This window comes from Artemia franciscana, chromosome 21 (assembly GCF_032884065.1).
Source record: "Artemia franciscana chromosome 21, ASM3288406v1, whole genome shotgun sequence".
NCBI classification, from domain to species: Eukaryota; Metazoa; Arthropoda; class Branchiopoda; order Anostraca; family Artemiidae; genus Artemia; species Artemia franciscana.
This window is the reverse complement of record NC_088883.1, coordinates 26130323-26147767: the sequence shown is the minus strand read 5'-3', so window position 1 is coordinate 26147767 and position 17445 is coordinate 26130323. Positions and strand designations below refer to the sequence as shown.

The window sequence follows — 17445 nt, the reverse complement described above, 5'->3', positions numbered from 1 at the left end:
CTTCAGCTGGAGAAATGATCTACTACCGGATGGGCATGCTGGAATCTATCAGTGAACAAAGTACTGAATAGATACAACTGTATTTTGTCGGTTTTCAATTACCAGAACATATAGTGACGGGAATTCGCAGCTCAGACTCATAGAGTCGCAACCAGACTTCCGACATTTAAATTTTTATTTATACTCCATCTAGCGGAACAATTTTTTTGTGCCATAAATTGTGTCTGAGCAGGTGCCGGAGGTAGACCTGGTCTTTTCTAGAATTACAGGTCTTATTGCAGCTAAACAAGATCAAATTACAGAAATGTGAACTGACGAAGGTTTTGATGAAATCTTCTATAAAGCAAAAGAATTTTCTTGTAAGTGTGGCCTCAATGAAGATCTTTTGCAAAATTTTCAGAACTCTAACTCTTCATGTAAAAGACCAAAGCGCGCACAGCAAGTATCTTGCTGACTTAGACTTTGAAAAAAGCAATCTTTTTTTCAGACCAAAGTCGTCTGGCTGTCGACTTTGAAAAAAGAAATCTTTCTGAAGTAAAAGAATCAACTAAAAACGCTTTCAGAAGGGATTTTTTTCTGACAAACAGATTATGCTCCAAGTTTTAAGGTCACTTCATGAATGTTCTTCCACTGTTAGATTCAGTCTCCGTTTTGATGTTCGCTTGCCACACTTTCTCAATCTTAGCTGACCAGCTATTGTAACAGCGCATTGCAAAGAAGCTTACATCAACATAACCCTATTGGCCTCGCAAATGGTTCGTGTGAGAATTTATATTGACTCTCTATCCAATAAGATAAAAGATTGCTTTGAACTTTGCAATAGTCTGAAGGCAATGTCAATACCAAATTCTAAAGTTTTGAAAATTATACAAATCTTCATTACTCTGCCTATCACAAGGGTTAGTAATGAGATACTATTTTATGCACTAAGCCTGATTAAAACCTATTTACGGTCAATCCATGGGAGAGGCCTTATATTGCATCTTATTATTATTGGTCGATTTTGGGAGAGGCCTGTGCTAACAACTTTGAAGAAATATTGCTCTTTAATAACTGTGAGCCAGCCACTTTAGGGACCTAAGGAGGTTTTCACTTTAGGGAATAAGTACGTTATTTTTGTCCTTGTCGGTCAGTCGAGAAATAACTTGTATAGAACTACAACTACTAACAACTCGCTGCAGAATCAAGCCACCTAAGGCCAAAGCTTCTGAGCTCACTCCTGTTCCATCCTAATGTACTCAAAACCTTCCACTTTACCGGTTACACCCTCCCAAAAAGTGAGACTTTTCCTCAAACCTTTCGTTACGACAACTTCCATCTCATTCAGAGACGACCTAATTTTGACTTTGGCACTAGGAAAGAATGATCCTTGACAATCATTCATCCAAAGGACATATCCTAGCCATTTCAACCTCCTCTTCTTATTACCCAAGGAAGAAGGATTGAACCACCTTTTTCGTACAGCTTAACATTCGAAATGTAGGCAGACAGTCGGGCACCCAAAACAATGCGTTAGCAATTTTTCTCGAAAAAATCGATCAAATCCTCCATCTTCGGAGACCCCATTCTAAGTATAAGAGTGTTTGCTTCTCCAATTGATTCTATGTTCTCCCCACTGCCTTTGCTGTGCTCCTTAGGGCAAAGTCTATAAAAGGATCCATATAAAAATAGATGTAACCGAACCACGTTTAACTCCTGATTCAATATTAAAATGGCTCTAATGATTCAATATGAAACCACTCTAATGTATTTAACTGATACACACCACAAGGGTAGTCTTCACTAAAGCTTTTTCAGTGGCTGAATCTAGTGCCTGCTTTTAGTATATAAATCTGAGGAGTAAAGGGGCTTGTAAATCAGGCACTTCTCACTTATATTAACCCGAAGGAAAAAATTGGGTTGACACATCCTCTCCACTTCCTAAAACCACAATGTTCTTAAAGAGGAAGAGTAACTACCTCCCGGGAAGACACGATGTTGGTAGACTCCAGGATGATAATTCGAGGAAAACTATCAAGGAACAGTTGAATACTAAACTTGAGAGCTCAAAATTTGACAATGTGGGAGATGGCCGGAGTAATTTTAGAAAAACAATTTGTGAACTTGCTGATGGTGTCTTAGGGAAGAAAGTTGAGACTACACATAGGAATATTAGTGAAAAAGCTTAATGTTTAATAGAGAGGAGAACAGATCTGTACAAGAATTATCTGAGTGACAGATCATATGAAAACAAAAGAAATTTAAAGAAAGTAGAGAAAACATTGAAATACGAACTAAGGAGGTCTGAAGTGGAAATCATGGAAAAAATTGCCGAAGATTTGGAAGATACAGTTAGATGGCATACTAGTAAAATATTGTGCTGGTATGTTAATAAATCGAGAGGGAGTGGTCAATCCAGACTTGTACCAGTTAAAGATAGGAGCAGGGCCACAATTAGTGATAAGGAAAGGATTAAAGAATAATGGGTGGAACATTTTGAGAATGTGCTAAACCAAGATACAGTTGCAGGGAAAGATATAGAGGAAAATGAAGAAGTTAGTGATACCTTAGATGTGAAGGTAAATTTGTTTTGTGAGGAAGAATTAGCGACAGTACTAAAAGGATTAAAAAATCATAAGGCTCCAGGTGCTGATAGTGTGGTAAATGAGTTTTTTAAATATGGTGGTTGTGATGCTAGAAATAAGCTACTGAAGATTGTGAATATGATTTTTGAGAAAGGGAAAGTACCTAATGATTTTAGGAAAACCTTAATAAAACCACCATCTAAGAAAGGTGATAAGAGTGAGTGTTGTAATTATCGAGGCATTAGTCTGCTCTCTTTAAGTACCAAATTACTTGGTAATATGATACTTTTTTAGACTTAGAGATGCTGTAGACAAAGTTTTAAGAGAAAAAAACTTTGGTTTTAGAAAAGGTTAGTGATGTTTTGACATAATTTTCACTCTTAGGTTAATAATTGAGTATTATTTCTTTAGTTGTCAAACACCTTTGGTCCTCTGTTTTACAGATTACTAGCAAGCGTTTGATTCTGTTGATAGAAGAGATTTAGTAAATGTCTTGTCCTTTTATTGTATACCAGACAAATACATTAAGGCGATTAGTGCTATGTATGAGAGTAACCCTGCTGTGGTTAAGGTAGGAAATGAGGCTAGTAGCTGGTTTTGTATTAAGTCAGGAGTTAAGCAGTGTTGTGCTCTATCCCCCTTTATATGGATCATTTTCATTGACTTTGTCTTAAGGAGCACGGGAAAGGCAATGGGAGACCACGAAATTAAGTGGGATGGAAAACTTTCCTGGATTTAGATTATGCTGATGATTTAAGCATCCTAGATGGAAGTGTGAGTAAAGTGAATGAACTTTTAGAGGTTTTGTGAGTTCAGAGTACTAGAATAGGCTTGAAAATTAATATTAAGAAAACTAAGTCATTAAGGTTAGGAATAAGTGACGTTGAATAACGAAAAGTTTTATCAGGTGGGCAGCTTCACTTACCTTAGTAGTATTGTTAGCAAAGACGGTGGGATCAGTGGAGATGTTAAAAGTAGAATTGACAAGGATCATAGATTTTTCATAGTCAAAAAAGTTTGGAAGAATAGGAAAATAAGTCTGCAAACCGAGATTAGAATGTTGGAAGGGACAGTGATGACAGTGGTAAAATATGGCTCTGAAGCATGGGTGCTTCGAAAATCGGATGAAGATTTACTAGATGTTCTCCAGAAAAATTGCCTATGGATTGTTCTGGGTATCCGGCTGACTGACCGTAGTCCAAACATTATGCTATACGAAAAATGTGGTTCAATCTCACTTTCTTGGGCTATAACGTAAGAAAGGCTGAGCAGGCTAGGGCATGCTGTGCAGATGAAGGGTGACAGATTGCAGAAGATGGTCCTTTTCGGCCAACGGTCTATGGCTAAACGGAGAGTAGGACGTTCTTGTTCGGAGGGGGAGGAAGTCATAGTGAAAGATTTAAATGAAATGGGAACTTCCTGTGAGGGTGTAAAGAGGGAGACGCTGAATAGATTGGGATGGAAGAGGAGCTTGCGCAGCTGTGTTGGCCTCAGGAGGCCTGGTGCTGCGATGAGTTGTTGTTAGCAGTAGTAGTAATCCTTTGGGAAACTGTGGTGACACCAATGTATCAAATATAATTGATTATACTATAGAACCTGCACTCGTTATTCTTCGGCGTAAAACATTTTCTAGTTTTGGGTTTATTGTTTTTCTTAGATGGTAAGGAAACCAAAAAAAAAAAAAAATAAAATTGATGCTTTTGTCTCGTGCAACCTGTCGAATTCAAAACTAAGGGAACAAATGTATTTAAAATTACCTCCTTATTGCTCTTATTAGATTTTTTTTATAAATTCAGTTTAGTAGTTTTGTTCAATGTTTATTTCTTGTTCATTTTCTTTTTTCTATTTTCCTTATGTAATTTCACCTCTCCTGTTTGCGGAGTGGTTTGTAAATATTTTAGTATTATCGTTATAATACTTTTGGAGTAAAACCTTTCAGGTTAATTTCTTAGCTTACTTCTGATTGTGGTTACTTTCCGAACCTAATTATACTCAATCCCGACACAAACACAAAAACAGACCAATTACTGAGCTTTAAAACCAACTTGTAGGCTTGGGGTTTTGTGTTTGTAATTCAGAAAACTTGAAAATCACCCGATACATACGCACGAGTTATCATTAGGGAAGGAGGCACAACGTGGAGTAAGAGGGTGAAGCAAAAAAAACAACAACAAATAAACAGGTGTTCAACATAGTCTCAAAAAATTTTCTTGTTTTTACCTGTAATACACAAATTTTCACATCATAGGGGGGGGGGGAGAGGGAGAAAAAAATAAAGAAAAGATTTTTGTAACTTATTTTTGGTTTATTTTCGTGCTTATGATTCCTATTTGCCGACATTGAACCCTCCCTGGTCATTGGCATTGCCCAATATTACTAAATATCTTAAATATATTAATATTTTGGAAGGGGAGGGGGTAAATTCAAATATTAAAAATGCAGGGATATGTTGAAAACTCTTGGCAATATATGGAAATATTTTCGTTGTGTTTTTTTTAAGTGTTTGTCTTCGCGCTCAGTGTGTATTTTCCAAACGAAAATAAAGGGATATAAAGTAAAAGGCTTTAAATCGAAAAAATTCACTTGATGATGGAGGATGAAACAATTTCCTCCTGTTTTCTCCATGCTTTACCAGCCCAATCTTCAAAAACCTATTTGAAATTTCAATAAGTTCTCCTCGTAAGCACTTTTGGAACCAAGGTACTGCATATTCTTGAAAAGAGCTACTACTATAGCTGAAAACTCACTACAGTACCAAGTCACTTGAGACCAACACGACTAAATACACTTCTCGTTTACCCTACCCTTTTTCATTTCAGGAAATAAATCTTTAACTAACTGAGAAAAAGCTTATCCCGTGAATCTGATTTCGCTTCTAGAAGAACTTCTCGTATTTTTTTTCTTTAGTGCTTTCTGCATAATACTTCTGCTGGGGTTTTTTTCATAGAAAAACAATTTTTTTTTTAGGACCTTGCTTCCACTTTAATCATGGAGCATACCTGGAATGACGATCGTTTGGCCTATGAAGACATTCCAAATACTCCTCTAGTTCTAAGAGGGGGCGATGATTTTGCTAAGAAAATTTGGAAACCAAGTGTATATGTTGTCAATGAAAGAAGGTCATCAGTTGTAAGCGTACCGCAACCAAATGTTCTTGTGACTGTGGCACCCAATGGCGACGTTACGTACACTTACAGGTTTTTCTCTATTTTCCAATTCTTTTTTTTAAAGATGGCACTCCTATCCAGAGTCATACAATATGCGTCCTACGTCTCCGTAGCTTATGCAGGAGAGGGGCATGAGTGTGGACAAAATACATTTGAAATGTTTTTTGCACATCAAGTTGTATATATACCATTATTGCTTAATGGAATGCCGCTAGTAGTAAAGATAAGACAAATATAAACAAGAGACCTGAATAGATATGTGGGTTCAATTCCCCATAGCTGGGGGAGAGAGATATGAAACCCTGAACGAAATTAATTCGAGGAATTATTTTCACAGCAAAACTCATGGTACTATTAGTTGAATTATAATATGCCCCTTGTACTAAGAAACTATTGAAGGATCTGAGGAGGGTAGGGTTGTGAATCTTACACCTCAATAGTCTGGGGATAGGGATAAGAATCCTCAAAAGCCATGTAATCTGAAAAGATAGTTTGAACCAACATTCATGGCATCATCATCACTTGAGGATTAATTTAAAAAAAAAATTCCAAAAGACAAGTTTTTCAAAGAAAAGTAAAGAGCTCCATTAAGCTAAGAATGAGCAAAAATAAAGTCAAATATTCTTCCAAAGGTAAAACTACCACAAATCACTATCAAATCACAAATTACAAATAAATAAATGAAACTCAAAACGAACATAAATTACAATAAATAGCTGAGTCAAACTCAAAACGAGCGAAAATTAACACGAGTAATGCTGATAGCCCCTATTCCTTCTTTAGACCAGAACACAATTTGTGCTTCACTAAAAAAACAAAAAAAACAAATTACCGTGGATTGTTAGTTAAGTTGACATATACTGACAATTCTTCGTTAAGGTTCTGATAATTGTTCATTTATGAGAGTAAGAAAGTTGAAAAGATTTCAACAGTATTTTGTTTTCAGTAAAGGGCAAATTGTGTTCTGTTCTTGAAAAGGCATAGGCAGATGTATTTCAGCCCTACTCATGTTAATTTTTGCTCGTTTTGAGTTTGACTCGGCTATTCATTGTAATTTTCTTTCGTTTTGCATTTGATATATTTATTGATATTGATTTGTGGTAGTTTTACGCTTGGAAGATTGCTTGACATTATGTTTGTTCATTCTTGGCTTGATGGAGCTCTTTACTTTTCATTGAAAAATCTGTCTTGTGGAAAACTTTTTGAAATTAATTTCTGTTTTGTTTTAATTGACATAGGCTTATTTTTTTAACGATTTTTAATCCTGACGCAAACAGTATTTTTTAATTTAATTTTATCGCTTTTGAAGTTGACCTGAAAAATAAAACTTAGTATCATTCCCAAAAGATTCTATCTATGCTCTTTGACGTCATGGATAACTATATACCTATACTTGTTTTATTTATTTAAATTATAAGAACAGAAGTAGTAATAGTAGTATCCCCAAAAATTTCAACTTAATACCCCTAATCGTTCTCGACATATTGCTTATGTGTCTTATTGGCAACCATTTAGCACAATGCCTTTTGATTTATTTTTTGAGCAATATTTAGTTATAAAATATAATGGGCTAATTGAATAATTTTGGGGATTGACGTGCCCAACATTCTAAAAGACATAGTTGCTGGACCGTTCTACTATGCTGAACAAAACGGCTGTCTCAAAAGTTTGACTGGACGCGCTTGGAAAATGAATCGGCTTGGGAGAAGGGCTGCTTGCCCTCCGATCTCTTGTTACCCTTAAAAAGGGCACCAGAAACTCGCGCTGTATTAGAGTGCATATATCTAGTAACATGTGTAAATAGTAATACTTCAAATATCTAGTAAAAACATTTTAAACAAATAAACACAGTGAAAAAATTCCAAATATATTTTGTTTTCAGTAGAGTGCAAATTATGTTCTGGTCTTTAGAAGACATGAGGGTTGTCAGCCATACTCACATTAATTTTGCTCGTTTTGAGTTTGACTCAGTTATTTATTGTGTGATTTAAATAAACAAAATCCGTTTAAAATCTTTTAACTTTTTAATTTTAATTAGTCAATGATTATTAAATCTTTGATGAATATAAATCATTATATTTATACTAAACTAACAATCCACAGCCATATTTTTCAGTAAAGTGCAAATTATGTTCTTTTCTTGAGAAGGTATGGGGGTTGTCAAAGACATAATTTCCAGACCTTTCAACTAAACTGAACAAAATGGCTATCTAAAAATTTTGATTAAATTTGTTTTGGGAATTGATAGGCGGCGGGCGGGTACTTGTTGCCCTTCAATCACTTTTGACTAATAAAAGGGCACTAGCCCTTTCAATTTTCAATCGAATGAGCCTTTTTCGAAGTTTCTACTACAGCAAATGCCCATCTCAAAATTTCTATAAGATACATTGCGGGAAAATACGAGGTTATGCGGGGTGGGGGCTATGCACCCTTCGATCACTCTGAATCTGAAAAAGGGCCCTAGAACTCCTGATTACTAATCCAACGAGCCCCCTCCGAAGTTTATGTGATCAGGTTTTCTATCTGTACCTTATATGCCCCTAGGGCATAACGTACAAATCTTGCCCTGAAGGCTATGGGGGAGGAGGTTTCGCCATTCTCAAAGACATATTTCTCGGACCTTTCATTTACGTTGCACAAAACGGCTATCTCAAAATTTTTATTGGATGTGTTTTGGGATATGGTGGGCGTGGGAAGGGGGTTAGTTGCCCTCCAATCACTTTTGACTATTAAAAAGGGCACTGGCCCCTTCAATTTCCAATTGAATCAACTGTTTTCAAGGTTTTTACGACAACAAATGGCCGCCTCAAAATTGAAATCAGATTCATTTCGGGAAAATACGAGCTGTGTGTGGAGGGAGGGTATCCATCCTCCGGTAACACTGAATCTTAAAAAGAGCACTACAGCTTCTGATTACCAGCCCAATGTGCCCCCTCCAAAGATTATACGATCAACCTCTCTATATAAACCTTCTATGCCCCAAGGGCATAACTTACAACCCTTGCCCTGAGGGACGTGGAGGGTTGTCATCCCTAAAGACATAGCTCTCAGACCTTTCCATTACATTGAAAAAAAATGGCTATCTCAAAATTTTTATTGGATGTGTTTGGGGAAATGGTGGACGTGGGAGGGGGATTAGTTGCCCTTTAACCATTTTGATTATTAAAAGGGCACTTGCTCTTTCAAATTCTAATCTAATGAGCTGTTCTTGAACTGTTTTTTGGATAACAAACGACAATCCAAAAATTTTATCAGACGTATTTTGCGAAAATATGAGGTTTGGGGGGATATCCACCCTTTGATCACTTTGAATCTTAAAGAGGGCGCTAAAAATTCTGATTGCCAGTCCAATGACCCCCCTCCGAAGTTTATACGATCACCCTTTCTATATATACCTTATATGCCCCCAGGACAAAACTTACAACCCTTGCCTCGAGGGTTCTGGGTGGACATAATTTCCACACTTTTCAATTGCGTTGAACAAAATGGCTATTTAAAAATTTGGATTGGATGGGCTTGGGGAAATGGTGGGCGTGGAGGGGCAGTTAGTTGCCCTCCAATCAATTACAACTATTAAAAAGAACGCTAGCCCTTTCAATTTCCAATCGAATGAGCTCTTTTAGAAGTTTCTACGACAATAAACGGCGATCTCAGAGTTTCCATAAGACACATTACGGAAAAAACAAGGTGTGGGGGGGGGTATTCACCCTCTGATCACTCTAAATCTTAAAAAAGGTTTAGTTTCCCTCTAATCACTTTAGACTATTAAATGGGACACTAGCCACTTCAATTTGCTATCCAATAAGCCCTTTTAGGAGTTTTTACGACAACAAATGACCATCTCAAAATTTATATCAGATGCATTCCGGGAAAATACGAGGTGTGGGGGGGGGATCAGCTATTAAAATGTGCACTAGCCATTTCTATTTGCAATCGAATAAGCCCTTTTTGAAATTTCTATGATATGCCCTGGTCTAAAAAAACAATAATAATTAAATATATAATACATTTTGCCCACATTGCTCTTTACTTAGGCAGCGCTATTGCGTTGCCTATGACATGACAGTAGCATGCATTAAACGAAAGAAATAACCAAGAGGTAAGGTTGGAGACATATTACGCCTCAATAGTCTAGGAAGAGGAATTACAAAAATGTTTTCATAGGCAGTAAAGTACGTAAAGAGCGATGTGGGCACAATGTATTATTATTATTTTTTTTTTGTTTAGACCTAAGGCCTTTGTATCGAAAGAGTTGTTGTAGAAACTTCGAAAAAGGTTCGTTCGCTTGAAAATTAAAGGACTAGTGCCCTTTCTAATAGTCGAAAGTGATTGGTGGGCAACTAACCCCCCTCCCAAAGCCACCATTTCCCTAAAATATTCAGTCAAAATTTTAGATGTCATTTTGTTGAACATAGTTGAAACATCCGAAAATTGTGTCTTTGAAGATGGCAACCACCTCCCCCACCATAACCCTCAGGGTGAGGGTTGTAAGTTTTGCCTTGGGGGTTTATAAAGTTTGTATAGAAAGGGTGATCGTATAAACTACGGAGGTGGCTCGTTCAAAGGTAATCAGAAGTTCTTCAGTGCCCTTTTTAAGATTCAGAATAATCGGATTGGGGATAACCCAAACCCCTCCAAACCTCGTATTTTCCCGTAATGCATGTGATAGAAATTTTGAGACGGCCATTTGCTGTCGTAGAAACTTCGAAAAAGGCCATTCGATTAGAAATTGAAAGGACTGGTGCCCTTTTTACTAGTCAAAAGTAATTGAAGGACAACAAGCCACACCCCACTCCTACTCCCACCAATTCCCAAAACAGATCTAATCAACATTTTGAGATAATCCATTTTATTCAGTGTACTTGAAAGGTCTGGAAATTATGTCTATGACAACTCCCATACCTTCTCAAGACCAGAACATAATTTACACTTTACAAAAAAAAATGGCTGTGAATTGTCCGTTTAGTATACATATACTGATACATATATTCCTTAAGGTTTTAACAATTTTTAATTTATTAAATTTAAAAAAAATTTAAAATTTGAAACGTATTCCGTTTATTTAAACCATACAATAAATAACCGAGTCAAAATCAAGACGAGCAAAAATTAAATGAGTAGGGCTTACAACCCTCACGCCTTCTCAAGACCAGAACATAATTTGCACTTTACTGAAAACAAAATATATTTAAAATGTTTTCACTTTAGTTTTACTTGTTTAAAATTTTTTTACTAGATATATAAAGTGGGAAGTCCTCCCCCTTGAACTTCAATTACAATGCGAGTGTCTAGTGTCCTTTTCAAGAGTGAAAAAAGATTGGAGGGCAAGCAGCCCTTCTTAGGCCTGTCAACCCCCCACAATTATGGAGTTGGCCCATTATACTTTAAAACTAAACGTTGCAGGGTAAAATGGTCCAGGAAGCATGTCTTTTAGGATATTGAGCATGTCAACCCCCAAAATTATGTAATTGGCCCATTATATTTTAAAACTAAATGTTGCTCAAAAAAATGTATCAAAAGGCATTATGTTAAATGCTTGCCAATTAGACACCTCAGCAATATATCAAGAACGACTGGGGGCATTAAGTTGAAACTTTTGGGGATACTACTAATACTACTTCTCTTCTTAAATTTAAATAAATAAAAAGAATGTAAGTGCATCGAGGTTGTCAAAGAGCATAGATATAATCTTTTGGGAGCGATATTAAGTATTATTTTTAGGTCAACTTCAGAGGCTATAAAATTAAATTAAAAATGATATTTGTTTCAGGATTACCATCCCAATATTCAAAGCCCCCCTCTCTACACCCTCCAAGGAAGTTCCCATTTCCTTTAAAAACTTTCTTTGGGACATCTTCCCACCCCAAACGAGGACGACCTGCTTTCCGTTTAGCCAAATACGGTTGGCAGAAAAGGACAATCTTCGGCAATCTGTCATTCTTTATCCGCAGAACCTGCCCTAGCCGTTTCAACCTTTCTTTCATTATAGCCTTAGAAAACAGGATTGAACCACATCCGGATACCTAGAACAATCCTTAGGAAGTTTCTCTGGAAGACATCAAGTATATCTTCATCCGTTTTCGGAACGTCCATGCTTCAGAGCCTTATTTAACCATTGTCATCACTGTGCCTTCCAATATTCTAATCTTGGTTTGCAGACTTATCTTCCTACTCTTCTAAACTTTTTCTAACAGTGAAAATCGCCCTGAGCCTTGGATGTTCTACTTTTAACATATTCACTGCTTCCATCTTCTTTAATAATAATACTACCAAGGTAAGTGAAGCTGCCCACCTGATCAATCTTTTCGTTACCCAACGTCACCTTTTCGTCTTCACTTATTCCTAGCCTTAGTGACTTAGTCTTCTTAACATTAATTTTCAAACCTATTCTAGCATCCTGAACTCGCAAAACCTTTATAAGTTCATTCATTTTGCTCACACTTTCATCTAGGATTCTTAAATCCTCAGCTTAAATCCTAAGCTTAAATCCTCAATCTTAATCCTCAGCTTAAATCCTTAGCATAATCTAAGACCAGGAGAGTTTTCCTTCCCATTTGATTCTATGGTCTCCCCATTGCCTTTCCTGTGCTCCTTAAGACAAAGTACATCAGAATGATCCATAGAAAGGGAATAGATCACAAAAGTTTTTTTTAAATAGCTACGGTAAAGCTCAGGTCACCCTCAATTGTTGAATCATGGCAAAATGGTTTTAAGCACTCGTGCTGATAAAGTTCAAATTATATTGTGTCCACACTCAGTTGAAATACAACTGAATATTCGTGCAACTCAGCCCCCGTTTAACTGAACACCGTGCAACTGAACCCCGTGCAACTGAACCCTCATTTAACTGAGCCCTGTGCAACTGAACCTCATAAAGCTAAGCCCTCGTGCAACTTAGCTCCTGCTTAACTAAACCCCCATTCAACTGAGCCCTGTGCAACTGAACCTCATAAAGCTAAGCCCTCGTGCAACTTAGCTCCCGTTTAACTGAACTCTCATTTAACTGAGCCCTGTGCAACTGAACCTCATAAAGCTAAGCCCTCGTGCAACTTAGCTCCTGTTTAACTGAACCCTCATTTAACTGAGCCCTGTGCAACTGAACCTCATAAAGCTAAGCCCTCGTGCAACTTAGCTCCCGTTTAACTGAACCCTCATTTAACTGAGCCCTGTGCAACTGAACCTCATAAAGCTAAGCCCTCGTGCAACTTAGCTCCCGTTTAACTGAACCCTCATTTAACTGAGCCCTGTGCAACTGAACCTCATAAAGCTAAGCCCTCGTGCAACTTAGCTTCCGTTTAACTGAACCCTCATTTAACTGAGCCCTGTGCAACTGAACCTCATAAAGCTAAGCCCTCGTGCAACTTAGCTCCCGTTTAACTGAACCCTCATTTAACTGAGCCCTGTGCAACTGAACCTCATAAAGCTAAGCCCTCGTGCAACTTAGCTCCTGTTTAACTGAACCCTCATTTAACTGAGCCCTGTGCAACTGAACCTCATAAAGCTAAGCCCTCGTGCAACTTAGCTCCTGTTTAACTAAACCCCCATTCAACTGAACCCCAATACAACTCAGTTCACCCTTAACTAAATATCCATACAAATTAACCCCATCCAGATCAACCCTTATTCAACTCAACCTCCATGTAATTCAACCCTTGTGAAATTCAACCCCCATTCAACTCAACTTCCGTTTAATTCAATCCTCATTTAAATGTAATTTCATAAAATTCAACTTACGTTTAACCCACACCTTTCTGATTCAGCCCCCCTTTGAAACAAAACACATTTAGTTCAACCCTCCTCAAAACAACAATATAACTAGACAAAGTTACTCAACCCGTTTCGTCGGGAAGTGACAAAAGCGGAGTCGATTGAATTGGTGTTTATTTACTGGTTAAAACATTTGCGTTTTTTTGCTATTTATCTATGCCCCTTCGATGTAAACCCCTCGACCCTCTAGAAAACAACAATTTGTCCTTCTATCCCGTATTTTCCTTATCCTTATATCCTATATATATAGAAAAAAACACGACCCATAGAAGCCACAATCTTAAAAACACGTTAAGCAACTCTATCTCACAAGCAAAACTTGCCACTAATGCTGAATCAGGAATGATAGCTGCTACTTAAATTCATCTCAACAGTAAAAGTTTATTGTAGAAATATATTTCCGGAAATTAAAAAAAAAAACACTGATAAGTCTCCCTTTTTCTTTTGTATTTCTTCAGCACTAATAGGACACTTAAACATCAAATAGTGCTGTTTAATTTCATTGGTAAGCTAATGTCACATTTGCGTACCTTTTGTAATTTTGTCACAACAACACACTCATAAAATGCCTTATGATACCAAAATGTCAAAATGTAAAGGGTTCATATCATAAAAGGTTCACTACTGAAATCCAGATGATCAAACCCCTTAAAACAGTTTTTGAACCAGCCCCCTCCTCTTTTTTGAATAATCCCACTTCCAATCACCTTTTCAAGTGAAAAAAAATGTTTTGAAAAAAACTACCAAGTAAAAAATTTATTACATAGCTGATTCCTTAGAAGCAATTAATTTTCATATCAATGCTAAAATAATTCCGAAACAAATATATAGAAATTACAAAAAGTGCCTGATACCCAGATATGTCATCTTTTTCTTTCTTTTTCTCTAAAAGGACACTTGATTTACTATATAATTTACTATATGTAAGTTATGCAAGCTGTCCATTGTTCATATATAAGGTTTTTATCGAAGGAGTAATCGTATAGAATTCGGAAAGCCTCATTTGATTTAAATTGAAAGTTCTAGCTCCATTTTCAAAAGTCAAGAGAAATCAGAGGGTAATTACAAATTACAAAAAGTGCTTGATACCCAGATATGTCCTCTTTTTCTTTCCTTTTCTCTAAAAGGACAGTTGATTTACTCTGCCCGGCACTTTCTTTTTCTCTCCCCAGCACTAGCCGGTCACATCCTTGGAGGGTTTTAATGGGTAGCCACATAAGGTTCTTGAAATTAGATTTTTATATCCGCAACCCGATAAAGACGTATATAAGCTACTTATACACTTATGGTGCATAAGTGACTGGTTTTGATGTTATATGGCATGTTTTTCAAATTTCAACATTTGCAAACAAAAAGACAATTGACTCACCACTCAAACCTGCTTACAAGTACAATAATCACTACCGTTGCAATATTCTTTTTAAAAATGTTTTCAGCAAAAAGTTGTAAACCTTTAAAACTTTGGTTTCTTCCCAATACCTCTCAAATTTTCTTTGAATTCTTTCTTACTTTTGTATATTCCTAGACAAGAGACTGTATCGTATTAAAATTTAAGCCCGACTAGGAAAAAAACGGTACTTGTGTATTGTTCAGAACACACTCAATAAGTGAAGTTAGGTTAGGTATCTTCTATCACAATGCTTTCCTTCTTGTAATGTTCCTTCTCATAAGAGTATAAGGTCATGTTGTGTCCATTGATGCACTGTTTTGTTGTGGGCAACAACCACATATCCTGGAAAAATATAATTGCCGCTTTTTCAATCTTTGACAAATACCAAATCTTCATTTCAAAATCGATGTTCGGACACTATCTTCTATCACTATACGTGGGAAACTAAATTGAGTTTTGTCTTTGTGGCTATGTAACTGGAATTTCTCCTAGAATGTACCTGCATCGTTGTTTGTTTCACGAAAGAACCTAACTTCACTTATTGAGTGTGTTCTGAATAATACACAAGCATCGAAAAATTAATTTCTAATAATCGAGCTAAGCCAAAATTCAACGACCTTCCCTCATTCATATTCACACATTTTATACAAGATAATTGTAATATTTGACCAAGTTTGGGGGGAAAATCCAAACCTTGTCATTTAGATGGAAACTAGATAAAGTATAACTTAATGGAGGACCTACTAACGTTGCCTTGTACCAAAAGATACACGCAAGTATTATCAAGAAAAACGTTTACACTAGCTGCCAGTGAGGAAACGTAGTTGTAATCGTAGCTCTGGCGGTTCTTTGTCTTTGGTCCAAATTAGTTTAGCTTGTGCAAATGGGTAATATAAATTAGAAATTGCGAACGAAGCGAAAAGAAAATTTTGAGCTTCTAATCAGCTTTAGTTCAAATATACTGTTAAGCCTTGGGAAGAGTTTGGTAAAACAGGACGTGATTTAATGGGCTTCAAGTTACATAAGGGGGTTACATAATAGTTCTGTTAAATAAGGTTGAGTCGCACCTCGCTTGAGCTGCACGAAGGTTAAGTTAAACGGATGTTTATTTGCACAAAGGTTTAGTCAATCGGGACTGAGTTGCGCGTAAGTGGAGGCATACTAGGGTCCAGTTAATGGGGAGTTCAGTTGCTTGAGGGTTCAGTTTAACCAGGGTTCTGCTAACCGGAGTTGAGGTTGTAAATGGATTGTGTTGCATTTTGGTCTAGCTGTATGGGGTTCAGTTGCGCGACAGTTCAGTTGCACGAGGGTTCAGTTAAAATAGGCTGGGTTGCACGGGTGCTAAGTTGCACGAGGGTTCAGTGAAATGGGATTCAGTTGCACGAGAGTTACACGAAGTACACGAAAGTTCAGTTGAATGAATTTTAGCTACCCAGGGGTCTAGCTACACAAGAGTTTAGTCAAGCAACGGTTCAGTTGCAGAAGGGTTTGGATAAATTGGGTTCAGTCACAAAAGGGTTCAGTTCATCTGGGGTTCAGTTGAGGGGGGCACAGTTACACGAGTATTCAGTTGTACGTGGCGGGAGATGAACCAGGGCTCTGTTACATGGGTTCAGTTGCTTGGGGCTGAGATACACGCACACCTCTATGATAACTGAACCCTCGTGTAACTCCACCTCCGTTTAACTCAACCTTCGTGCAACTCAACTTCCGTTTAACTAAGCCATCGTGTAGCTGAAACCTCGTGCAGCTGAACCCATATGGAACTAAGCCTCCATGCAACTGAATCTCCGTGAAACTCAAACTCATTTAACTGAACCGTCTTGAAACTCAATCCCTATTTAAGAGAACCCTAGTTTAACTGAGCCCCGTAAAACTGAACTCCTGTATGACTCATCCCCATTTACGGCAATCTTGATTTGTCAACTTATAAGAAAACAGTCAGATAACCAAGGCTACAGCATCTGTAATGGGAAGCCTAATGCATCGTAACTACAGAGCGAACTTAAATCTTCCTCGTTAGGTGGATTGTCCTATAATCACTACTCTCGTACAGCTCAACCTTCGTTAAACAGAAATCCCCTTCAACTGAAATCTAATAAAAATCAACTATCACTCAACTCCATATCCATGCAACTCAGCCCCATTCAAATCAACCCTCACTCAACCCAATAACCTTGTAATTCAACCCTCGTGCGACTAAACTTTTCTTTATTTCAACCCCGTTCAACTCAACATCCGTGCAATGCGACCCTCATTTAACTCAGTCCTCATTCCACTCAACTCCATTTAATCTAAGCCTGTCTGACCCAGCCCTAATTCAAATCAACCACACTCAGCTCAGCCCTTCTCAAATCAACAATGTAACTTGAAAATGTAATTCAGCCCGTTTTGTCAGGAGTGACAAAAGTTGACTTAAATGGGTTGGTCCTTATTGGTTAGTTCTTTTTTGGTTTGTTTTTTATGCCGCCTCGATTTAAAACAATCCCTTGACCTTTAAAATACAGAAAATTATCCTTTCGTCCTAAATATTTGAAAATTAAATATAATTTTCATA

At 37.2% G+C, this 17445-nt stretch overlaps 1 protein-coding gene across 1 annotated transcript in view; it reads left to right on the top strand.

The window, feature by feature from the left end:
• Positions 1 to 17445, top strand: part of LOC136040720 (pH-sensitive chloride channel 2-like) — a 92275-nt gene that overhangs the window by 15808 nt on the left and 59022 nt on the right. The window contains exon 3 of the mRNA XM_065725025.1: positions 5532 to 5761. Coding sequence (XP_065581097.1) covers positions 5532 to 5761 — 230 coding nt within the window. The remainder of the gene's footprint in view (positions 1 to 5531; positions 5762 to 17445) is intronic.